Source organism: Rhododendron vialii, chromosome 11a (assembly GCF_030253575.1).
Source record: "Rhododendron vialii isolate Sample 1 chromosome 11a, ASM3025357v1".
NCBI lineage: Eukaryota > Viridiplantae > Streptophyta > Magnoliopsida > Ericales > Ericaceae > Rhododendron > Rhododendron vialii.
In genome coordinates, this window is record NC_080567.1 from 35893485 (window position 1) to 35917563 (window position 24079).

A 24079-nucleotide genomic window follows, 5' to 3' on the forward strand; every position below is an offset into this window, starting at 1 on the left:
GTCTTATCACTAAACAACAATTAAAAGGGAAACTTAATTTACCAAAAACAAAAAAATACACAAAAGGAACTTGTGAAAGTGGTGGCCTCCCACTTCATGAGGAAAGCACGCTTTCAACATCCAATTTTAGGTTATATTTGACGAGAAATTACTGAGAAATGAATTTCCCACGTACCAAAAAATAAGAAAAGAGGAAATAGACTGGACCAAAATCAGTAAGAAGATATCAAACAAGGCCCATCCCGATTGTTCACGGATTGTGCAGCAGCCCATGACATGACCTTCTAAGGGGAGTCCATTCCGGTCCGATAGATCGATTGATGATCCGGAATTGATTCTACTGTCTACTAGCAAGAGTTAATTAAAGTCATAAACAAACTTCCATAAAAACTAATTTCAAGGTAGCAAGCGATTCATGTTTCTAATCTAAAGTAATTACTACGTTTCTTGCGGTCTGGTCCTAAAAAGTGTCTCTAATCTAAATTAATTATCTTTTCAATACCCATTTCCTGACCTATCTCCATGTGAGATGAGATTTCTCAAATTTCTTGTATTTTTTGATTGACCACCACCAATTTATAGTGGATCGGAGTTTCACTACGTCAGTTCTGATATTCTCAACAACGGTGGAGGCGACAACGGTGATGACCATGCCAGGTTTTTCCCACACCACTTCCATGAGAGGAATGGTGTTTCCAACACCAGAGTTTCCTTTTCCGACAGTTTTGTTTTTCGACAGAATTTTTATTCAGATCTTGAGACTTTTCTTTGTGTGTTGTAAATTTATTTTTATTATATATATTGAAGTTCTTACTCTTCTAGCACCTAAAAAAACATTACCCATTTCATGGATGTTTTTTGGATAAAATAACCTTTACCTTCCGTTCGGTGTAATTCTGGATGTGGGATTATAGTTTATGTGAATTCCATGCAAGGAGAAATGGGACCTAAAACAATTCTTTCTTTGTTTTGACGAACAAAATTATCTCAATTATATTTATACGAAAATAAAGTACAATTAAAAAATCAAACAAAATAGAAAGAAAAACCGCGTGAAATAGATGCCGGACTGGCACGCTTTCGTAGAAAAGACACACGAAAAGGGAAAAATAAAACTTTAGGGAGAGGAAATAAAATAGGTATTGGGCCGAACTTAATTTCTGTAAAAAGAATTAAAGTGAATTGGGCCAAGCCCATTCTATCTTTTGACCCAACCCGATCCAATACCCACTTTATTCATGCCCTTAAAACTCGGTTGCACCAAGGGCCCAACACTCCCTATTCATGCCCCAAAGAGATTGAAGTGTCCGAATTGTAAGAAGTTTGTAAGAAGACTATCTTTTGACCCAACCCGGCCCAATTCAGACAGACAACGATGCGTGTGTGGTAAATGGGGGGGGGGGGCGAAAGCCTAAGCCTACTTTATCCATGTCCTCTCCCCTATAAAATTTGGGTGCCCCAAGGGCCCAAGCCCTTATGAACCCTAGAATTATCCAAGTATTCTTAGTTTCCACACCAATGTGATTTTTCCCATCTCGTACTACCAATGTGAAGGCACTTTTATAGTCAATTTCTCACTCACTATTAATTGATGTTAGCCAACTAAATGTTCGATGTTAATGTCTATGCGAAGATGAACACAACGGAATGTGGATCCGACCACATGAACACGTGGGAACCATGAAAACAAAGCTCAAATTTAGCTAAAACTCAATTTTCCAACCAAAAGAAACAAGTGACTAAACCAAATATTTTCGATTACCACTGGGTTTTTTTTTTTTGTGAAAACAAGAAGTTTTTTTTTTTTTTGATCGGCGAAAACAAGAAGTTCATAAATGATAAAACAGTTTACAAGGGAATACAACACAAGAGAAAGCTGTAAAGAGATAGAGGAAATTCAACGCTAAATTCTATTCGAAAAGGATATATCCCCTATAGATGTGAAAAGCATGAAAGTCGTCAGCACCCGCCTAGTAAGATATTTGTCTTTATGAGCATGTTTGCGTTCAACCTTGATATTTCTGTAGAATGATAGTTCCAAAATCTCTTGGACCAGATTGCGCAACAAAAATTTGTCAAGCAAAATGATATTCAGTTCTCCCTTCTATCTACCACCGGTTATATTGCATCAAGCGAACACTTAACCAAAACTTCATACTGATGGTAGAAGTCAAATGCACAAAAAAAGTTAGGCAGAAGGCTAAGTTCTACTAAGATTTTAGTGGGGGTATTTTTTTTTTCTTTCTGTTGTCTCCTTAATTTTATTCTTTTTGCGTTCGTAAGTTTGTCACCTATCTTTTGTGAACTATTGATTCGTCAATAAAATTGTAAATGAACTAGGTTATTCGTGAATTGTTCGAAGCTCAGCTTAGTAAAGGTACGTTCGAATTCGATTCGTCTATTAAAAGAACCAAACCTGAACCTCAATGTTAGGCTTGTTTGATAAATGAGTTAAGCCGGAACCTTATAGTATTCGGCTTGATTAGGCTCGCGAACCTGTAATTAAATATAATTAATAATTCTTTAGGGGTCTATTTGCAAATATAAAAAATTTCAAGGTTATATATATAATCTAATTCTTATTTTTCTTTCAAATTCTACACGATCAATGAGAGAGTTTGGATTCAATTGAGTTTAATGAGCCGAGCCGAATCATACTCGAGCCTTAACAAGCTCAATTCAAGCCGAGATTCGGCTCGGCTTAGTTCATTTGAGTTTAACGAGCCTAACCTAAGCTTTGAAAAATTTTAACGAGCCGAATTTGAGTCAGAGTGGTACCTTAACGATCTCCACCGAGCCAAACCCGAGTTTTAAAAAATTTTAACGAGCTGAATTCGAGCCAAATCGTTCAGGCTCAAATCAAACCCAAACCGAATTCGAACCAAATTAGTACCGTAACGAACTTGAATCGAACTTAACAGGGTTCAGCTCGTTTACGGCTCTATTCGTCGCGGAATAGCTTGGCCCCACCGCATGCCCTTCTCCTCCACGACACCTAACCACGGGCCCACCGCCTTCAACTTTTGTGCAAGCAAACAGTCCCCATTCCAATTCCAATTCCTCCTCGTACTATAAAAAACCCCTACCCTTGTAGTAAAACCCTCCCTCTTCCCGCCTCGACTAGCCGAGAAAAAACTCCCCACCACCACCACCATGTTCCAATCCACCGCGCCGCCGCCGCCGCCTCTTTTCAAGCAACGTTCGTGGTCCCCGGACATGCTCCGCGACCAGGCCTGGTCGCGGCGGAAGGGCCGGCACCACAAGCTGCGGCGGAGTGGCCGTCTCTCCAGGAGCGTCACCGACGACGACTTGGACGAGCTCAAGGCCTGCTTCGAGTTGGGCTTCGGGTTCGATTTGCCCGTTATCGACCCGAAGCTATTCGATGCCTTTCCTGCGCTCGAGTTCTACCATACCGTTAATAAGCAGTACAGCCAGAGCTTATCCAGAACGACCTCGTCCTCGTCGACGGTTGTTTCGGATTCGGATACGTCGTCGTTCTCTGTCGATAGCCCTAGCAGCACTATATTTGGCCCAGGTACGTACGTACATGTAATACAGATTGATCGGACGGTTGTGGTTTTATTGATTTTCTTTCCTCCTTAAATTGAATTAATAAGTACTTATTTTGGGAAATTTTTGTAGGTGATGATCCGGAGATGGTGAAGACGAGATTAAGGCAGTGGGCCCAGGTGGTTGCTTGTGTGGTGCGACAGCCTCTACCAAACTAAAATCATGTTAATTGGTGCGCGCAAGCTGGTTCGAATCGGTTTTTTTTTTTTTAAAAAGAAACCTTGAATTATGCTAATTGATGCTTTTGAAATCAATATTTTTGTGGACCAGCAGAGAGAAAAGAAGATCATGGAGTGTACAAATTGAATTCTTTTTTTAGTCGAATATATGGTGGGATTTATTAAAAACTTTGGCCAAATAAATAAGAAAATAATTCGTGTTAATTGGCTTTAAAATTTTTGAGACGGCTGACAGGCTGTATGGACAGTTGGCCACTTGGCATAATTAATTTGCTAATTATTTAGTACTCTGTGTTAATAACTGTTTAGATAACAGACCAATTGAATGAATTTAATCACTTTCTAAGTTTGTATCCCTCTTGGACTTGTATGGAATTGAAAAAAGATTGTGACGTTTATATGCCGGACCCGGGGATGCTGCCAAGTACCCCTACCAAGCGGGGTACCGAGCGATATCTGGCCGGTCATTCATCTCGGCACGGACTGCTCGAATTGAATATGAGTGTATACAGTTCTGATCTGTCCATTGCTCAGTCAAAATCGAAACTGTCTTTTGCTCAGTCAAGATCTGAGCCGTCGATTTTTGAGATGAACGGCCGGATCGATTGATCGACATCTCTTCCAAGCACCCCCACTTGGTGGGAGCCCGACGGCTGACACAGACATATTAAGTTGCATGCATGATTGGACTCAATTCAGTTTATTAAGTAAATGGGATGGATTCAAAAATAGCTCTACAAGCCCGGTCTGACCACTTAGTCATACACATTTTGTGCATGTTACATTATAAGGTCATATTTGGTATGCTGTCTTATTAGTTTATTTGCTTTAAATCCATATGAGCCTGTGTTGAAGATGGTTTATATAGGGCCTATGATATACTAATGGTTAAACAATAAACTTTTGTTATGTCAACCCCGGATTGAGGGTGCCGTGCCTTTTTTTTTTTTCCTTCTTAAAATCCATAAACGGGTAAACACGTATAGATTTTAATTATTAGTTAGGCGACGAGGTTCAAACACATAATCTATTGCCCTGTTTTAATATCATGTTATACTATTAACCACCAACTTATTTAAAAGTTTAATACTTTGTTTGGTTTGTGTTTTGAATTTTTTTTTGAAAAATAGTAGGGGTAATAAGTGAAGAGAGAAATGTTAGAAGTAGGGAGAATCTAAGGAGAATTTTTAAAAAATAATAATTTTGAAAAGTGAAGAGAACAAGACATAAGTTGTTAAAGAAATGAGCAATTGTATTATCCACGTGCAAAGGACTTTGATTATATGCAAATGACCTGTGCTATCTTTAAGGCTTTAATATAAGAAATTGATTTTCGCAACTTACTTTTGTACGCAGATGCTCTACTTTGTTAAAAAAAAAAAAAAAAGGGCCAAAATCAACGTTCTTAATATAAGAGTATTCTCCTACGTACTCTTTCTATCTCTCCAAGATAAGCCGCCGCCAAAGAGGATGGATATTCCACAAGGAAACGATTCCATGTCCAAGTTCATTGCTTTTTTTAACTTTCATGTTGAGCCGTCGCCGTCGCGGTCGCCATTGCCATTGGCAATATATTTATTCTTGAGTAAGGATTACTATTCTGTTAGGCTTATTTTTAACCCAATTGAAATATGAAAACAATTCCTTTTCTTCCGCTCCATTTCCTTGTCCTTTTTCTTTCGGGTAATCCTATGATACACATCCCTTATTAGAAGGTGTACCATACGCATTATGATTTTAAATTATTGGATTTAAAAGTAAATAATTCGAGCCACTCATTTATTAAATCAATTAATAAAATGAAAAAATGGCTTAGCAGGTAATAGGTTATTCTCTCTTCCTTGACTCTCTCTCCCTCTCCCTCTCCCTCATTTGTAAAATATTGCAAATTATATAACATAGCCATAATTGTTATGACAACACAAAAAATTAGCATTTTTTTACCACAATGTGTCGTACCAAAAGAACATTTAAAATTATGCATTCAATATACTTGATATAAAACCAATTTCTCTGTTGTAACTAAATGTACAATTGACTTGCAACCGCGACACATTAATGACGATCAAAACCATTGATTTCGTTATATTTGTTGATTAAATAATCCACATTTTTTTTTTTGCTCGATAGGGTTTAGAAAGCCCTTTCATCAGCATCCGAATTCAATAGTAAAAAGATTTTTTTGTTTAATTAAGGGTCTAATGATAAGCAATCAACTTCATTGTTGTATCTAGATACATTAAATTTTTTCGATTACGCAGTTGTCGATATCTAGTTTTGGTGACAATGCTGAATATCATATGACTTGATATTCTAACAATTATGATCGATCATTCTAAAAATATACTCGCTAACGACGTTTAGTTATGATATGGTATTTTGCCGATTATAACTATCATTAACTGAATATTCTGATTGAATTTTTTTATACGACACGTTATGGGTATAAAAATGTTAATTTATGGTGTTGTCATAGCAAATTTGGTTATATTACTGAATTTATGGTTTGATATTTTGTTGGTTATAACTATCGTTAACTGAACATTCCGATTGAATTTTTTCATACGACACGTTATAGGTATGAAAACGTCAATTTATGGTATTGTCATAACAAATTTGGTTATATTACCGAATTGTGGTATGGTATTTTGCTAATTATAATTATCGTTAATTGAACATTTCGATTGAATTTTTTTATACGACATGTTGTGGGTATGAAAATGTCAATTTATGATGTTGTCATAACAAATTTGGTTATATTACTGAATTTGTGATATTTTGGTCTTGTTACAGAATATTTTAATCAATTTCCTTTGCTATAACAGTCGTGGGCATGAAAATGCCAAATTATGGTATTGTCATAACAATTATGATTTGTTATATAATTTGTAGTATTTAAATATATTTTCTTTTGATACAATACGTTGTGGTAAGAAAATGACAATTTTAGGTGTCGTAATAACAAATTTGGTTATTTTACTGAATTTGTAGTATTTTACACACGTATTTTGTTTGGGTATAACAATTGTTGATTCTGGTATGACTTATTTTGATTTTGTTACGGAATATCATACGTGTCAAAAAAAATTTGGTACGACTCATTGTGGTAAGATAATGCCAATTTATGGTGTTGTCATAACATTTGTGGGTAACATTATTAAATTTGTGATATTGTACACATATATTTGGTTGGGGTACAAGTATTATGGTTTCTGGTACGAATAATTATGGTTACATAATAACAATATTTTTTAACTATGTGTAACCTGCTAATGACCTGTTCAACAGGTAAATTTTAAAATAAAAGTCGTAACTAGCATAAAAATATGCATTAGAAAATCAAAAATCGTCATAATAAAAATCACAAATTATCATAATTTAGACATACAGTATACCCTGTGTATTATAGCTTTGTCTTTTTCTCTTTTGATTTTCAGTCAAGGAACTCTATATCCCAACTAAGCATAAGCATAAAAGGTTGTTCTAATGTGATACTAAGTTCTCTTTGCAACCACCGGGTGCTACGCATCTCCAACCAAGAAGGTCAAATGTGACATATCATGCCAAGTGAAATATTGAATCGGCATTTGAATCAACTCCAACCTTTATGTCAATTGCTTAGGTATAATTTGACACATCTTCTCTCATGTCAAATTTGACATGTGATGTCGAATTTTTTCTTTCATTATTTTGAAAACATACCTAAATAAGAAAATTTGGCGTTTTAGTTGGAGTGGCTATTGTAGAGATGTCAAAGTGCCACATAAGCCTTCAAAATGATTTGACATCTCCACTTTTGATCTCCTTTGGTTGGAGAAGCTCAAGGCAGGCAGCCATGTTAAAACATTCCCCCTCTCATTATTCTTGAGTTTGAGTTGACTTAGGATCAGATGGTTGGGTTGTGCGGGCCTCGTGTCCACTTGCATTTGGGTGGGGTTCTGGTGACAAATCTTGCGACGTGGTGATCAATGGACAAAAATTTCCTCCCTGGTCGGGTCAGCTATTTCTCAAATCCGAATATCCCAGTGCGGGTGAGTTCCCCTATGCAGTTATGCGAGGTTCACGGCCCCGTTCGATTGTTTTTGGCTGGACCTTCAAGCTAAATATGTAAACAGTTAATAAAGTGATGATCATCTTTACGGATTATGCTACCAGTGGAATAATTTTGACATTTGCAAGGCAAATTTATGCTCCAAGTCTAGCTCACGGTTCAATTTTGGGCAGTACTTGGCAATTGGTTTTTGCTCACCATAAATTACTATTTGCACTCCAAAAGTGGAGTGCAACAATCATCTTTATATGGAATTGATTTTTGGTTTCCACTTGTAGAGAGAGCAGATAGTCATTTATGGAGTGGACATATCATTGTCCTTCATCTTATTGTTTACCTATGTTTTCATATTTGCTTGGGCACCAATGAAGGAGAGGTTATTGAGTGTTTTTGGAACGATGCTCCACACCACTCACAATACATCACTCACAATACATCAACATGTTATTTTTCTCTTAAAGTACATACACCAAACTACCGAAGTCAAAGTCTCGCAACATCTATCAATCACAACACTCGAAAGGGGCACATGACTTTGCTCCAAAAGTATTGAATAAAATTTTCCCATGAAAGCCGCCCTAGCAATAGCGTACCCAGATTTTTTTAATGATACAATAGAATTGATTATAGATCGGGCTGATATTTTTGTTGAAAAGGAATCAAAATTGACGTTGATGGAAGTGAAGCAATTCAAGCAAAAATTTAACTTTTTCTATGAGATTTTTTTTTTTTGTCAAGGGACTTCCATGAATAGTGAAAGTGTTTATCTACTTGAACCGAATTTATATATTTTCAGATCCATTTTAGGAGAATACAACTGGTAAATCTCAAGGAGGTGGCCTGATAGTCAAGACCCGTGACTTAACGATTTGCTCTTTTCTAAGTTTTCAAGTCTTAGGTTTGAATCTTTTAAGTGCAGTCAACACTTTTGATGGTGCATGTAAATTAAATTGGACACCTAAGATATTTAAAAAAGAAGAAGGGAGAACCGAAGCAGCAGTTGGAGGGCAATAATGGTGGAATGGTGATATTATTCAGGGTCTCCATTATAAACATGTGCCAATTACTCGAATTTGGTACTAAAAAGGTTTATGGACACCTTTTATCTCAGCTTAAAACTTCCATTCTTCAATTTTCGCAAACTTTCACTGTGAGCTCATGATAAAAATCTAAATCGTTCATTCAATACGTCTAGCAGAGACTAATATGTACGGAAAAAAAATCAACTTAAACAAACATCGAGAAATTCGAGACCAAATCGCATAAAATGGACGATTAACTCTAAAATCACAAGGCCGTCCAATTTGAAGGAAAAATACTACTAATTGAAAGTAGAAACGGAGTAACAAATTACAAAGACAACAAGAAGTCAAAAATGAATAACCAAAGGAGTGATTGGTGTTGATTAACCTACAGTGGACCCTACCACACATAAACTAAACCCAATATCCACGTGGCGAGCGAAACACACTCCGATCCATCCGAGATTATCCAAGTCGTCCTAACGGTAACGGTTAAGTCCGTCAGAGAAAAATATCTGGCGGACAAATGGATCACCCAGATGACGTGGCGCCCAGCCGATATTAATAACACGTGTAAAAAAGCGCCTCTATGTGGAGCCTCTCTTCGCACCGCCTCTCTCTCTCTCTCTCTCTCTCATCACCGCTCTCTCTCTCTCATCACCGCCGAGCACGAGCCGAGGGTTCCGCCGCTTAATTTACGGACGGTTTCTTACAGACTCAGACCAACTCTTGCATTGTCTGGAAAGGACATGGAGGAGGATTCAAGGCCGGCGCCGCCGGATCTCGCCGCGGGGGAGGCTTGCAGGAACGAGTTGACTCGGACGGACTCTGGCTCGTCGTCCGTCACCGTCCATATTTCGAAGAATTTCGTTCGGACAAAAAATGTCGCAAGACCGGTACTTGATTCGTCTTTTGTTTTCCTTGTTTCTTTTGCGATCTGTTTATGAGTCGGTTGTTGTTATGGTTGAATTACTGTGTCTGTGGTTGGATATTTTCGGGAGAATCGATTTTGCTTTTGGGATCGTTAGATAGTTCTTCGATTAAGGGTGTAAATTGTAGGCGTTGATTCTTACGGGGTTATGGTATTTAAGTCGGTTCTGTCGCACACCCTCCGTCTAAATTTGTTATTTCAATTTGGGAAATGAACTTTTTAAGAGAACATAATCATTACGCCTATAAATGCTTTAACTTTCCAAAAGTTAGCATTTTTACTTTTAAAAAAGATAACTTTGACACCAACAATAATGCAAAGAAAGGGAATTGTGTAGCTTCTTGTCCATTTTAGTCTTTGAAAATAGACAAGGATTTTGGCACAAGGAAGAGGCAAAAAATGGACAAACAAATTGAGAACAGGATTGTAATCTATAGAAGTATTGAGTATCGTTTTGAGTGTGTGCATGTCTATCTGGTCTCGTATGGTCATTGGTATTAAGGAAACTCCTGTGATTAGTCCTGGTTTGTTAGGAAATGGAGCAGCAAAGGAGGGGGAAACTAAGAAGGGACGGGATCCAAAACACTGGGCTTTAGTTGGCACCTCTAATGAGATTATTTAAAAAGAAACAGGATTACTGTTCCCAGTAGGAAATTGAACATGTGTCCCTTTGAGTGGGTTGGAGCTCCTAGTTGGTGTTTGGAGCTGAAAGAAAAATAGGAGAATGTGTGACTTTAGAAACACAAACATCTAAAGACTATAATCAGTCCTCTCGTAACTTACTTTTATACGTTTTTATTGTCACAGTTACAAGTGGTTTTTAGTCTCTCGTCTCCCTAAGCTGTCTTCATGGGCTAATCTTTTGTTTGAATGGCAGTCTCTATGGGTCAATCAACCCTACTTTATAGATACTTGAGTTGCTTGTTTTGCTTGTTTTTTCTAGTTGTCCCTATGAGAGCTTTAATGAAACGGACCACAAAGTATTATTAAGTGATTCATGATTTCCACAATTCCTTATTCACAAAAGATTACCATGGTGGCATGTGAGTTGTATGATTTGAAAAAGCTAGATTAGATGTTACTGGACCACTTTGTCACCTACTGAGTTCAGTATTTTTTAGGACAATTCAAGTTAGCATGGGGCTTTATCATATTGGTTTTAAACATGATCTTGTGGTTCAGGTTTGGCATTGCTACAACTATGAAGAATTACAAATATAGTTAGAATTGTTTTGACTAAACTAGGGAGGATGGTTTCGTTTGGAAATCATCTTGTTTCATCCAATCAACTCGTTCGTCAATAGCTCCAGACAGCGGGTTTGTTAAAATGGCTGGATAGGAAGTATTACCCTGACCAAAAGGATGGCGGCATTTGGTTTGGTGGTTGCGTTTAGGCTGTGCGTTTGATCCTAGTGGGCCATAGAATGACATAAGGTGAAACTTGTTGTGAGCAGTCAAGACCAGTTGATGGTGATGATTATGATGAGCATATAGTATGTAGTTTGTAGATTCAGGCTCTTGACATTGCAGGAGTACAATATCAGGTGACTCTAAAGGCAATTATGAGATTTGAATGTATGGCACTCAACTATATCTGAGTTAACATGCAAATAAGAAATTCTATTGGGATCTCCCCAGTACTTCACTTTCTTTTGAGTTACTCCTAGTCATAGATGTTTGCTGATACCTTTAGAGTCGTCCCCTCTCTCTTCGGGGGAAGGAGAGAATATTGTAAACTTAATTTAAAATACTATGCATTTAAATTCTCTGAATTGCAGGCCCCATAATCCATTTAAGACTTGTTATTACATAGTCTTATCCTATGTCTATCATGCATTTCTTTTATTAATTAATCTTTCCGATGGCTGTTCAAGACTTTTTTGCTCATGTTACAAAAATTGTAAATCACACCTTCTTTCTTTATTTTCTGTGGAAGTTTGAACTTATTACGGTTGTGGATTTTATTGAGGTCAGAGCATGGCATGGACGAATGCGAAGCACAATTCGTATCTAGCTTCTTTGGAAGCATCATTTGTTAAGGAGTTGCATCAGTCCTTGGGTTTACTCTCCTCGCACTCAGAATATTCTGACCAGGTTAGTCACCTAATTGACTTCATTCAATATGTTGTGTATCTTTTCATTTTACAATCCCATATATTGTGTGCCTGCCAAATTCAATTCTTAAACATGACATCTATGATTCCTATTTTCTCTTTATCGTTGTTTCTTTTTTCCAGTTCACAGTTTTACAAGATGGCTTTTCACGGAGAATCAATTTTGAGAGAAACCAGCCTTTACCATATAATGCAGCTGGTTCTCATTTTGTAAAAGAAAGGTCATGGATGCAACGGTTTAGATGTTCAGGTAAACACAACAACATATCAGTTAATTTGCAAGAATGCAGCTCATTCTGTAGTGAGGAAATGCTGTCTGGGAGGAAGAGGATTTTCACCCACCGATTATCAATTTCTGGACGGCCATGCGTATGCCGTGAAAGCCAACTGGATGCAGTTGGCAATATTGCAGGTAATTATGAACTTTAGCTTTCTTTCTCTGAAAAGATTCTCACTTAGTGGTTCAAGCTTTCAGTTGCTTGCTTCCTTTTCATGTCCATGTTGGTTTGGTGCATGCCTGCACATGCATTTGTTTTATGATAGAACTGTGCGGGAAGATTAGCGGTACTCATGATTTGATAATTCAGTCACTCTACATTCCTGGAGGACACCAAGTGTCTCTACCTCTATCTGGCCCATAGCCATAAGATAACCGCTCTTTCCCTTTCTTGTACTGCCAGTTGGCTAGGTAATTGCCTGAGTAATCTCTATTACACGTAGGATGTGTAGGAGGTTATGAGATTCTTCAACTATTGGAAAATAATGCTATTTTGAAAGTTTAACAATTGGTAACTCATGGAAGATTAGTCACCTGTAAAGTGTCTACGGATATCATGGTACAACTGATGTTTTAGCCAATAAATTTTCAGCTTTTCTTTTGGGTGCTATTGCATTTTGGTTAGGAAAATGTGAGATATACTTCTTTTTAGGACTTGCTTGAGCTTGATTATATCAGGTAATGATAACTGAATCAAACATATATTGCCTCTGGTATTTTAACTTGGGTTTCTGCAGAGGTTTCGGACCAGAACTTTGTGGATGAAGACCAAGAAGAGAAGTCACTCAGTTTGTCCAAGCCAAAAAGGTTGAAGATGGATGCAGCTGACTCTTCAACCAACGATCAAGTAAATACTTGAGTTGATATACTAGCACTTGTTCATCCATACCGCATCACAAAATGACACCCCACCTTTTTCCTATCTTTCAGATAGTGCCCTCTGGGGATATGTTTTCTGTGGAAATTGCAACAGCTGGTAACAATTTATTAGAAAGAAAAGAGCAGGTGGATCGTAAATGTCATTCAGATAACATCGACAGCTTATTCGCCCAGGATGTGATGTGAAATCCTTTGTACGAGAGCTGAGCTGTGACTTAAAGTTTGATAGGTTATTGCAAATTGCAAATAGATGCACCTAACTTATGAAGGATGAAGCTTTTGGGTGTCCCATGGATGACATATGTGTAGTTGGATAAAAACTAAAAAGAGTCAGATATGCTAGGTTTATTGCTCTAGCGTAGTCAAACTGCTGCCATAAATTCTTTGATTCAGTATTTACCAATAAGATCGATCACTCGTCTGTTTATAATGGTAGGAATACATTCGCGCAGAGATGAAGTCGATTACATTTCAGGTGCTTGTAGCATTATGGAAGGAATTTTAAACAGAGAACTGTCATTATGTGTCGTAATTTTTCTGCAGTGGCTTTATTGGTTTTGTTTTTCTGCTAACATAGGCAGGAAATTTGGCATGGTTGAAAGTGGCTTGAAAGGCGTTGCCTAAAAGCTGTTTCCGTATTGCTGTTAAACATTAGCAACTGAATTCCATTCACAACTTTACTACTACCTTTTTTTCCAAATGGCTGTTTCGCTTATTTGCGGTTTGGATTCGCTTCTAACAGGAAAATGAGCACGAGTTACTTTCTTGAGTGCCAAAAATTCTGGTTTTCGAGTCTGAACCATCGATGTTTTTCATTTGGAATAGTATAAATGGAGTGTATTTTAGAAGTTCTTTGAAACAGGTTTTTGTCCCCAGCTTATTTCCCCATACTACTATTTTCCTTCTCTGACATGAAGAACGAAACTCACATAAACGAAATCCATATATTTTAGCTCTGAATTACACTTGTTTTCCTTCTATTTTCCCCAAGAATCACATGAACAACCTTCCCCACCTTTGTGCACTAATTTTCCTGGCATTTTCGTAAAATCTCAATCAATCAATCAATCTCTCTCTCTCTCTCTCTCTCTCTCTCTCTCTCTCTCTCTCTCTCTCTCTCTCTCTCTCTCTCTCTCTCTCTCTCTAGATAGATAGATAGATAGATATAATGATATGTCACCACAACCAGGGGCTAGTAGAACCTTTGCCACTTGTCTGGAATTTGGTCTAATAATTTGGGCCCTTGGACATTGTGAATGGCCAATGATCTTTTTACCCTTTTATAAGATAAGGCTCTTGAAAAGGTCGTATAACTCTTGGCTGTTTGAATGGTCTTATTAAGTGATGCATTTGCCTTGACCGAAAGGGCTAATGAACTGCAACTCCTCCATTAAAAACACATCCCAAAAGGCTATGAAGTTGACCTAATTATTTCCTTAGAGTCGAGTTTTTTTTTTTTTCCTCATAAAGTGGAATATTACTCGGCCTGCATTGTGTTTAAGGGTCTCAATCAATTTTTTTTCCACTGAAATACGACCCTTGTCCTTTTGTATCAAAACGGTGCTTTTCCTGTATCATGAATCGACAACTGCCCTAATGCTGTTTTGGCTAATGCTACAATAATAGATTTTTGGCATAAAACACTCATAAAGAATGATGTGATTTTTTCCTCAAAAAGTAACATGTTATTGGTATTTCGAGAGTAGTTTGATGTACATAACATCAAACTAATTGGCCACAATGATGGATGCAATCTTTTGTTATTATATTTCGTGACTGGTTAATGGTTTATTGACCATTTCTCTTACGTTAAGACCAAAATGCACATTACTATTTTCTATCAAGTTGGGTTTTGAGGTTCTTATGGTTTAACCCTAATTAATCTTTTGATTATCAGTCCCTCTTACACTTTGAGTTAACGGGAGAGCTAATTAATTAGTCTACAGAAAGTCCATAATCCTAAATCCCAAACCCTTCTGCCGAGACTTCAAACCCTGACCTCCCTTGTAGGAATACCAAGAGATAACCGTTGGACTACAAGCCCTTTGTTTGCCGGGCTAAAGATTAAAGAAGATTAACTAAATTATCATACGGACTACCACGTGGCAAAAGTCTATACGGTAATCTATGTTGAGGAAGGAAAGGAAACTAACGGCAACGGGGGTATTTTGGTAAAAATAAAACAAACGGTTTGGTCCTAAGCAGTACAAAAAAAAAGAGACAAAATGACTCTTGAGACCTACCAAGAGTCGTCGACTCGTCGGTTCATGAATCCTGGGCGTACCCCCAAAGGTCCCAACTTCTAAGTTCTAACCACCACCCACTACAAAATGATCTCAGCCCCCTCTTACCTTCCTCCGCCTCTCACCACCATCACCGTCGCCACCACTAGTAGTCTTTTTCTTGAACGGTTGAACCACTACCACCATGTCATCATCACTTTCTGTTAGATTTCTGGCACCTTCGCTAAGCAATTCAAGAAATTCCAAAACAATAGTACTGTCTGCCACTGCTCCTCGGGCGGTGGTGCCACCGCGGGCGGAGGCGGGATTCGACGACTCCCGGCTGGAGCCGAGGGTGGAGGAGAGAGATGGGTATTGGGTGTTGAAGGAGAAGTTCAGGGGAGGGATAAATCCTTCGGAAAAGCTGAAGATTGAGAAAGAGCCAATGAAGCTGTTCATGGAGAAGGGTGTTGAAGAACTTGCTAATATGTCACTCGAAGAGATTGAGAAGTCTAAGCTCACAAAGGATGATATTGATACGCGGCTCAAGTGGCTTGGCTTGTTCCATAGGAGGAAGCATCAATGTAAGCCCAAAAAAAAAAAAAAAATTTTGGTCAATTTGATTCCTTTTTAGTGTTTTGTCATTTCTGTACCACTTTTATTGTTTTCTCTTTTGTTCTTCGTGATTTGGTTGTTGTTTTGTCTAGACACAATTGCTAGATGCATGTGCTCAGATCCACAAAATAAAATAGAATCACGCACATCGAATGACATAGGACACATTTATAATCGAATTTGTGACCGGACATCTGTGTCCTAATTAAGCATTTCCCATTGACAACATCAATATTGGCTTTTTAGAGACGAAGTCTATTGTGTGATGCGCTAAAAACACAAATGTTGTGTTTGGTTTGGATTTTTAAATTTTTTTTGAAAAATTATAGGGGTATTAAGTGGAGAGAGATAGAGAGAGAACTATTGAAAATAGAGGGAATCTGCTTTTTAGAGACGAAGTCTATTGTGTGAAGCGCTAAAAACACTCTCAGTATATGCTCGTAATTAAATCTTTTCTCACCAGAAAGGAAAAAAAAAGTATAGATTAAGTGTTCATGATGTAGGTGGGATATTCACATCACTTGTTCACACGGTGACTCTTGGTTGGGATAATACTCCCTTCATCACATTTTGTTTTGTCTATTTTGTTGTTCGTATTGTTCTTTAAAGCTTATATGTCCCAATTTCTAATATTTTTCATAATTTTGAAAATTTTATATTATAGATCTAATCGAGACTATTAAACAAAATCCATATTGCATGTTTTTGGAGATTCATATTGGAAGATATAAGTGATAGAAAAATTTGCACGAACACCAAAAAAAGACAAACAAAATGGGACGAACGGAGTATAATTTAACTCTGTCAACGTCATGCATAGAATCCCATGCATAGAATCCCAAGTCAGCAGACGGTTGTGTGTTAGGTAACAGCCGGCATGGAAAAGACCATCAGCCGTCCTTATGATTCATCATGAACATGAATCCAAAGAGAAAGCATTAGTACATGCTTCAACTGGAATCTCACAAATATAGACTAAGAGATTCGTCAACGCTGCTAATCTCAAGTGTTATTAGAACAACAAGAGTGTAATCGAGACTAAAGTTTTTTGTGTTTTTGAACGGCGTAATCGAGACTAAAGTTGGTTTGGTTTGATTACAAGATAATTGACTCTTGATTGTCTTTTTTTGTCATATAGAAATTAACAGGGCCAGTTGACAAATATTGTGTCCTTCTTGACTTGAATTCCTATGTGTTGTGTCTGCTCTCAAAATTCCAAATGGAGCATATACAATTCCTATATTCAATGGCCTTAGCACTAATCACCTAAAATAAGCCTTCTTCAGATGAACACCCCATATGTTCTTTTTTGTAATTTGCTTTTCTTGGTGATGATCAGATGGTAGGTTTATGATGAGACTGAAGCTACCAAATGGCGTAACGACAAGCGCGCAGACACGGTACCTAGCCAGTGTAATAAGGCAGTACGGAAAGGAAGGATGCGCAGACGTGACTACGAGGCAAAACTGGCAAATTCGTGGCGTGGTAATGTGTAAACATCAACTCATCTTCGAAGCTTAGACCTCGGAGACACTGTTAAACCTATTACTTGTGTCCTCAACAGGTGTTGCCTGATGTACCAGAAATATTGAAGGGTCTTGCCGAAGTTGGCTTGACTAGCTTGCAGAGTGGGATGGACAATGTCAGGAACCCCGTTGGGAATTCTTTGGCAGGGATTGATCCCCACGAGATTGTCGATACACGGCCTTACGCAGATTTGTTGTCTCAATTCATCACCGCCAATTCGCTCGGCAATCCGGCCATAACCAACTTGTAAGTCATCCGCCACTATATCATTAGTCATATGGAAGAGACATCGACGAATTTCTAATGGATTTTAGTCCTCTGTCGTCTTGAGCAGGCCAAGGAAGTGGAATGTGTGCGTAGTTGGATCTCATGATCTATATGAGCATCCTCACATCAATGATCTTGCTTACATGCCTGCCACGAACAATGGACGGTTCGGATTCAACCTTCTAGTTGGCGGGTTTTTTAGCCCCAAAAGATGTGCAGAGGCAGTTCCTCTCGACGCCTGGGTCCCAGCCGATGACCTGATCCCGGTGTGCAAAGCCGTGTTGGAAGCTTACAGAGACCTCGGCGCCAGAGGAAACCGGCAGAAGACTAGGATGATGTGGTTGATTGATGAACTTGTGAGTAGCCCTTCTCCTCTCTTCTTCCTTTTTTCGGACCCAGCAAAAAAGAAAAATTTCAGTCCATCAGAGACAAATTCTTTCTTAATTTGATTTGCAATGTGAAAATGCAGGGAATTGAAGGATTCAGGTCAGAGGTAGTGAAGAGAATGCCTCAACAAGAACTAGAAAGAGCATCTTCCCAAGACTTGGTTCAAAAGCAATGGGAGAGGAGAGATTACCTTGGTGTCCACCCACAGAAACAGGAGGGCTACAGCTTTGTGGGCCTCCACGTGCCCGTGGGCCGGGTTCAAGCCGACGACATGGACGAGCTGGCCCGCTTAGCCGACAAATACGGCTCAGGCGAGCTCCGGCTCACAGTAGAGCAAAACATTATAATCCCAAATGTTGAGGATTCAAATATTGAATCCTTGCTAAGAGAGCCTCTTTTGAAGGAAAAATTTCAACCGGCCCCGCCTGTTCTAATGAAAGGACTCGTGGCATGCACGGGCAACCAGTTCTGCGGGCAAGCCATAATCGAGACGAAGGCTCGGGCGGTTAAGGTGACCGAGGAGGTGGGGAGGCGCGTGTCCGTGACTAGGGCAGTGAGGATGCACTGGACGGGCTGCCCGAATAGTTGCGGGCAGGTCCAGGTGGCCGATATCGGGTTCATGGGGTGCATGACTAGGGATAGAAATGGAAAGATTGTTGAAGGTGTTGATGTTTTCTTGGGAGGGAGAATTGGGAGTGACTCACATTTGGGAGATGTTTACAAGAAGGGTGTCCCTTGTGATGATGAATTGGTGAATGTGGTTGTGGACATTTTGGTCAATTACTTTGGAGCTGTAACTAGGGAGAGGGAAGAATTATTATAGGACAAACGTTTTGCTTTGGTTCAAATTTGGTAGCATTTAGGAGGAAGAAAATATTTATAAGCATTTTTTTTTTTTCATCAAAGAAAAACATCATATATATATATATATATATATATATATATATATATATATATATATAAAAAGAGTACAAGGGTTTAATCAAACATAAAACAACAACTGTGTTATCGCTTAAGATAAATGGCATCGGCGACAGACGAAACCTATGAAGCCTAAGAAACAATACGCAACTATTCTATTGCCTAAGATAAAGGGCACCGGCGACATCCAAAGGCTATGAAGCCTAAGAAACATAGTGTGAAAGCGTGAATGGAATTCACGGAATACAACAGAAAAATAAAAACAGAACCGCAATCGTGCTCCACCGCCATGAGCAAGGAACTTGAACCCTCCTTAGCCCAGAATGACCAAACCGCTGGCTGGATCGCGCCCATTCATAACGGGGGCCGGCACAGATCAGTGAGCTGAAGACCCCATCAACAACCACAGCAGCAGCTCTCCTGCATCAACGGCACCGCAGCAAAACAGACCACAAGGATCCTGACAAAACCAAGCACCCTTCAATAGCACCTGTAGAAAACCAAACAAACCATATGCATGCACGCCCCACGATTGGATCGGACGGGGAAGTGCGGAAAGGAGCGGGAACCCGATCCAATCGGAGGAAAGAAAAATAGAGAGAGAGAGAGAGAGAGAGAGAGAGAGAGAGAGAGAGAGAGAGAAATCACTCGGGGGAAGGGGGAAACAGGAAGGGGGGGGCCGAGCGATTGGGAAAACAGGGGGAAAAAAAAAAAATTGCATGCGTGAATGGCAGCGAGGAACAGGGCCGCCGGGAACATCGCCGGAGAAAGTGGCCGCAAGCGCCGGAGAAACGAACGCTGGAGCAGGAAACATAGCTCGCCGGAGGTAGAGAGCGGCAGCGGGAACGGGGGTGGGGGGGGGACGGGGGGGCCGTCGGCCGGCGCCGCCTCCCAGACAGAACTCTGGGCGGAGCCCTAAGTTGGGGGAGAAAGGGGCTGGATTTTTGTAGAGTGATGTTAATATATACAGTATATTTTATTTATAAGCATTGAAGAGCTCCTCTAGGATTGGAATTTATGGAAGTTAGAAAAGAGGATCTTTGAAGGTTTTCTAAATTTTAACCATTTTTTTCCCACAACCTCTACCAGAGTTTGTTTATCAAAAAATACAAGGGTTGTCATAACAACGTAAATGAACTTTCTCAAAGTTTTTGAAAGTTGAGAAATTTATTATGTATTTTTTTTGAAGATATTTGATTCGTCTTAATTTATGTTAAAGATCATTTACCTACGTAGGTACTGGAATAGAATCAGGCGAATGGATGGTGTTGTAGTAAGAAATGACTTTTTGCCAAATTTGATGAAAGAAATGGTAAAACCATTTTTGGCTCAACAAATAGCTACCAATTAGAGCTGAGAATTTAGGCAATTTTGCCTTTGTCTGGGTATTTGGCCGAGTGTTGGATGATCAACACAACAATTTCAAACACAGAAACCCACCCATACCGCATGTGATTAATGCATGCATCAACCATATGTAATAAGTTATGGGTTGTGGCTGAAACCAACCCATACTCTTCTTCCTCTTTTTTGATCATCAAACCGACCCATACTTGAAGGCCAGCCCACCGAACCCAAACCACCCTTTACCCATTATATATAAGTGTTACTGTTTCCAGCCCAAGAATGTGATTGAAAATGTGATACAAATGCAATGACTAGTCACTAGTCCAAGTCTTAAAGCACTCATTTTTCCCCCCCAAAGTTTAGGATAGAATAGTTCTATTGATAGGAAAAAAAGGGGGAAAAAAAAAAAACTATACATATGGAAGATAACTCAAGCCAAGTACGCATTCCACTGTATTCTGAGCTACACCATTTTCCACAGAATCGTCACCACTCTAAAACTCACTTCCATGATCTCAAGACAATACACAGCCCCCAAAGGGATGAGAAAGTCTTGCGAAGGGGAAGAAAAACCCGCACAGGGTTAGGATAAACCAAAAAACAACAACCTCCCAATAGAGGCCCCACAAAATAATAAGAACAATCCTCCAAACGGAGGCAAGAAGCTACGATATCAAAAAGAAAAAAGAAATAACCAGTCAACAACTGGTAACGAGTCACCCGAGTAGTCCACTGAGTCACCTCGAGTCACACCGAGTTACACAGAGTCAAGGACGAGTTGCACCATCACAGACCATCCCGAGGCCAAGGCTCTATTTCCATCAAGACCCTAGCGACCTCGACCGCAAAGCCGCAACTTCCAGCGACCACAGCGGCGAAAACCGGTGACCAACTGCCGTACAACGCAATAGAATCATTGGAGAAGGAGCGGCAGAGAGGCGACTGATGCTGGTGGTACGAGGAGGAGGAGGATGGGGAGTGATAGAGGAAAAGAGAAAAAACTTTCAGATCTAGAATTGAGAGAGGGAGATCACCCACAAAAGATACTCCTCGCCTCCCGCCGCCGTAAAAGGGTTTAAAAATTAAAAAAAAATTGACAAATGTCTTTGGGAAATGGATCATCTCCGGTTGTACTTTTAGACCGGAGGGGACCATCCATTTGCTGCAATGATTAATGGTTAAGATTTGTTTAAAAATTCTTTCATGAAAGAGTTTTTAACAAATTCAAACCATTGATTATACCAATGACCGGTCACGATATAAACTATCCTCTCCAACCTAAAAGTACGATCGGAGAGGAGCCGGATCCATGTCTTTAACATTTGACTTAAGGCTTTCAAACCAGAAGAGCGCGGCACTGTCCCAAGTCAAGATATTTATGGTGAATCTCGCAGACACCACAAACCCAGATCTCATTTTATTCAAAAGGATATTTGGCAGATTCCCCCCTTGGCCTACTCTCACTAGCAAATTAAACCAAAAGACCATTGCCGGGAGAACACATGCCACACTCTCTCCATCTCAAAAATCACCATCAGACAGCCTCAAGGGTTAATTCGTTTGGTTGGTAAATTTGCTCCTCACACAATTGACTAGGATTCGTCTTTGGGGTCAAACAGCAAGAAAGTACTTCTTTGAGAATTTTCTAGTCCTGGCGTGGATGGTTCTTTGACCGGATCAAAGAGGAGATTAGTCGAAGTGCGCATAAACTGATCCGAACACCCCTTACCGTTTGGGGAAAAAAATTCACTATCACTATTCATGACTCATGAGAGGTTTGGGTGAAAATGATGATCTCCGCCGTACGTTCCAAAATTGGAATCAAATGGGGCCATATATGCTTTTATAGTAGGAATAGGTCTTGTTTGGTGAATTTAGGCAGATATGGGCGTCACTCATCTCATCTGGCGGTGGGGGGAAGCGGGGGGAGGGGGAGGGGGGGGCACCCCCTGGGATGGTACTGTACTACTAGATCTACTGTGTTTGCTTGTTTGTTTTGACTACTCCAGATCTTGTGGGATTTTGCATTGCCACTTTTCGTGTTTTCTTCCCTTCCATATAGTATTTGGAACTACACTTAATTTGCTGCCACCCCTTTTGAGTTTGGCATTTTTGAAACAAACACACCTCATCTAAAGTTGGTTGACTTTGTAGTCACAAGAGGAAGATGTGGAAAAATTAACTTGCAACTTCAAATCAAAGAACTATCTTCAAGAGCTTTCTTTTTTCTTTTTTATCGGGCAAATTAAGAAGAAATATATCCTTCATCTTCAAGAGCAATGTTGTGGAGGTCGGTACCCGAAGTGATGGCAAACACTATCCAATCTAAATAGAATGGCAGATGTTTTTTTCTGTTTTTTGGCGGAATCTTACAAAGTAACAATGTATTTGACAAGTGTTATTAGAACCACTTACCCCAAAAAAAGTGCTCTTAGAACCACATAGGTCGCAATGTGAAAACATGCATGGGTGATGATGGCTTATAATATTTTGGTATATGCCCTCCTGCTAGTCATCTGTTTATCTTTTTGCGAAAAACTTTTGAGATCCTACAAAATATCAAATTTGTTAAAGTTTTTTGCAACAGAACCATACCTTCATGACAACCATCAGACATTCAATATAAGTATATCATGCATTAATTATGTTACGAACTTCAGAAAATAGCCGCACTTTAATCTGTGATTATCGATCCACAAAAAGATTTTATGGGTCATCTGTTTATCTTTTTGCACGAGATAAATAATAGTATATTCTAGTGAGAGACACAATTTATTTTATGAAAGCGTTGACATAAATTCCATGGGTGTACAACTGTGCAGAGCCAGTTTGCTGGCTATATAGTCCCAAAGTTGTGGATAAAAAAATTTGACTTTTGGGTTATATGCTTTTTATATCAGAGATTGAGAGAATCCCATGTGGATTCTAAAAGCGATTGTGGATCGGCTGTTAATTGATGGAAGCCATGAATTCAAAATGTTCTTATCTGAACATATCTCTAGCTAGCTGTGTGTGGAGATTAGATAGTGTGTGTAAGTCAAATGATGAGACACCATTTGCTTGTATGGATCGAGAAAGAGGAACCAAACTTGTGGTAGCTTGTTTCAGCACAAACAAGGAGAGGCGGGACCACCCGGGTGGTAGCCTAGATGGCAATGGGTTACTCCCATTGAGACATGTGGTCACGAGTTCGAGACGTGGCCATGGCCTCTTGTTCCTGTTTGAATCCCATAATCCGTCTATTGTTTTGCTCTGCCTTAGGTGGGGCGGTACCTATGGGTTTCGGATCATCTTCGGAGACTTCCGCCGTTGTTCAGGAATTCCTATGGTCACGTCCAATAATTGCTATGCCTGGTTGTCCATACCTCCGTCCTTTACTGAGTAAAAAAGAAAGAAAAGGAGAGGCATGTGAGATAGCTATATTTTTTAGTGTTTTTAAATCGAGATCGAACACACCATTAGTGAGAACCCAACAAAGATCAAATTAAGGCTCTATTTGTTTCCATGTAAAGTGTCTTTTCTGAATATAAATTTCAAACTTTTATTTTTTGGTATTTTGTTGGCACTTGAAAATATTTTGAGAAGTTGACAAAATAGTGTAGAAAGAGAGGGAGGGCTTAAACAGTTGAGAGATCTGAGAATATTGGAATTGAACGTGGGGTCAGGACTGACGATCGATGAAACTGAGCAGTGAGAATTGCAGTAAATGGCAGCGGGTTCATTTCGAAAAATAACTTACGGAATATTTAAGGGTAAATCATTTTCATCAA

The 24079-nt window shown here is 39.2% G+C and overlaps 3 protein-coding genes across 3 annotated transcripts; all 3 read left to right on the forward strand.

Moving 5' to 3' along the window:
* The first annotated feature begins 3083 nt into the window (after nucleotides 1-3083).
* On the forward strand, nucleotides 3084-3953 carry LOC131307791 (uncharacterized). The gene is made up of 2 exons (XM_058334479.1): nucleotides 3084-3535; nucleotides 3643-3953. The coding sequence occupies exons 1-2, from the start codon at nucleotides 3154-3156 to the stop codon at nucleotides 3726-3728; spliced, it is 468 nt and encodes a 155-aa protein (XP_058190462.1). The 5' UTR covers nucleotides 3084-3153; the 3' UTR covers nucleotides 3729-3953.
* Nucleotides 3954-9417: 5464 nt separating this feature from the next.
* On the forward strand, nucleotides 9418-13565 carry LOC131308452 (cold-regulated protein 28-like). Its single transcript, XM_058335386.1, has 5 exons — nucleotides 9418-9718; nucleotides 11728-11847; nucleotides 11991-12279; nucleotides 12882-12991; nucleotides 13075-13565. Exons 1-5 carry the CDS (start codon nucleotides 9572-9574, stop codon nucleotides 13207-13209), a joined length of 801 nt encoding a protein of 266 aa, XP_058191369.1. The 5' UTR covers nucleotides 9418-9571; the 3' UTR covers nucleotides 13210-13565.
* A 1699-nt stretch (nucleotides 13566-15264) lies between these two features.
* Nucleotides 15265-18889, forward strand: LOC131307784 (ferredoxin--nitrite reductase, chloroplastic). Its single transcript, XM_058334470.1, has 5 exons — nucleotides 15265-15829; nucleotides 17200-17345; nucleotides 17425-17633; nucleotides 17722-18010; nucleotides 18124-18889. The coding sequence occupies exons 1-5, from the start codon at nucleotides 15451-15453 to the stop codon at nucleotides 18862-18864; spliced, it is 1764 nt and encodes a 587-aa protein (XP_058190453.1). The 5' UTR covers nucleotides 15265-15450; the 3' UTR covers nucleotides 18865-18889.
* Nucleotides 18890-24079: the final 5190 nt, after the last annotated feature.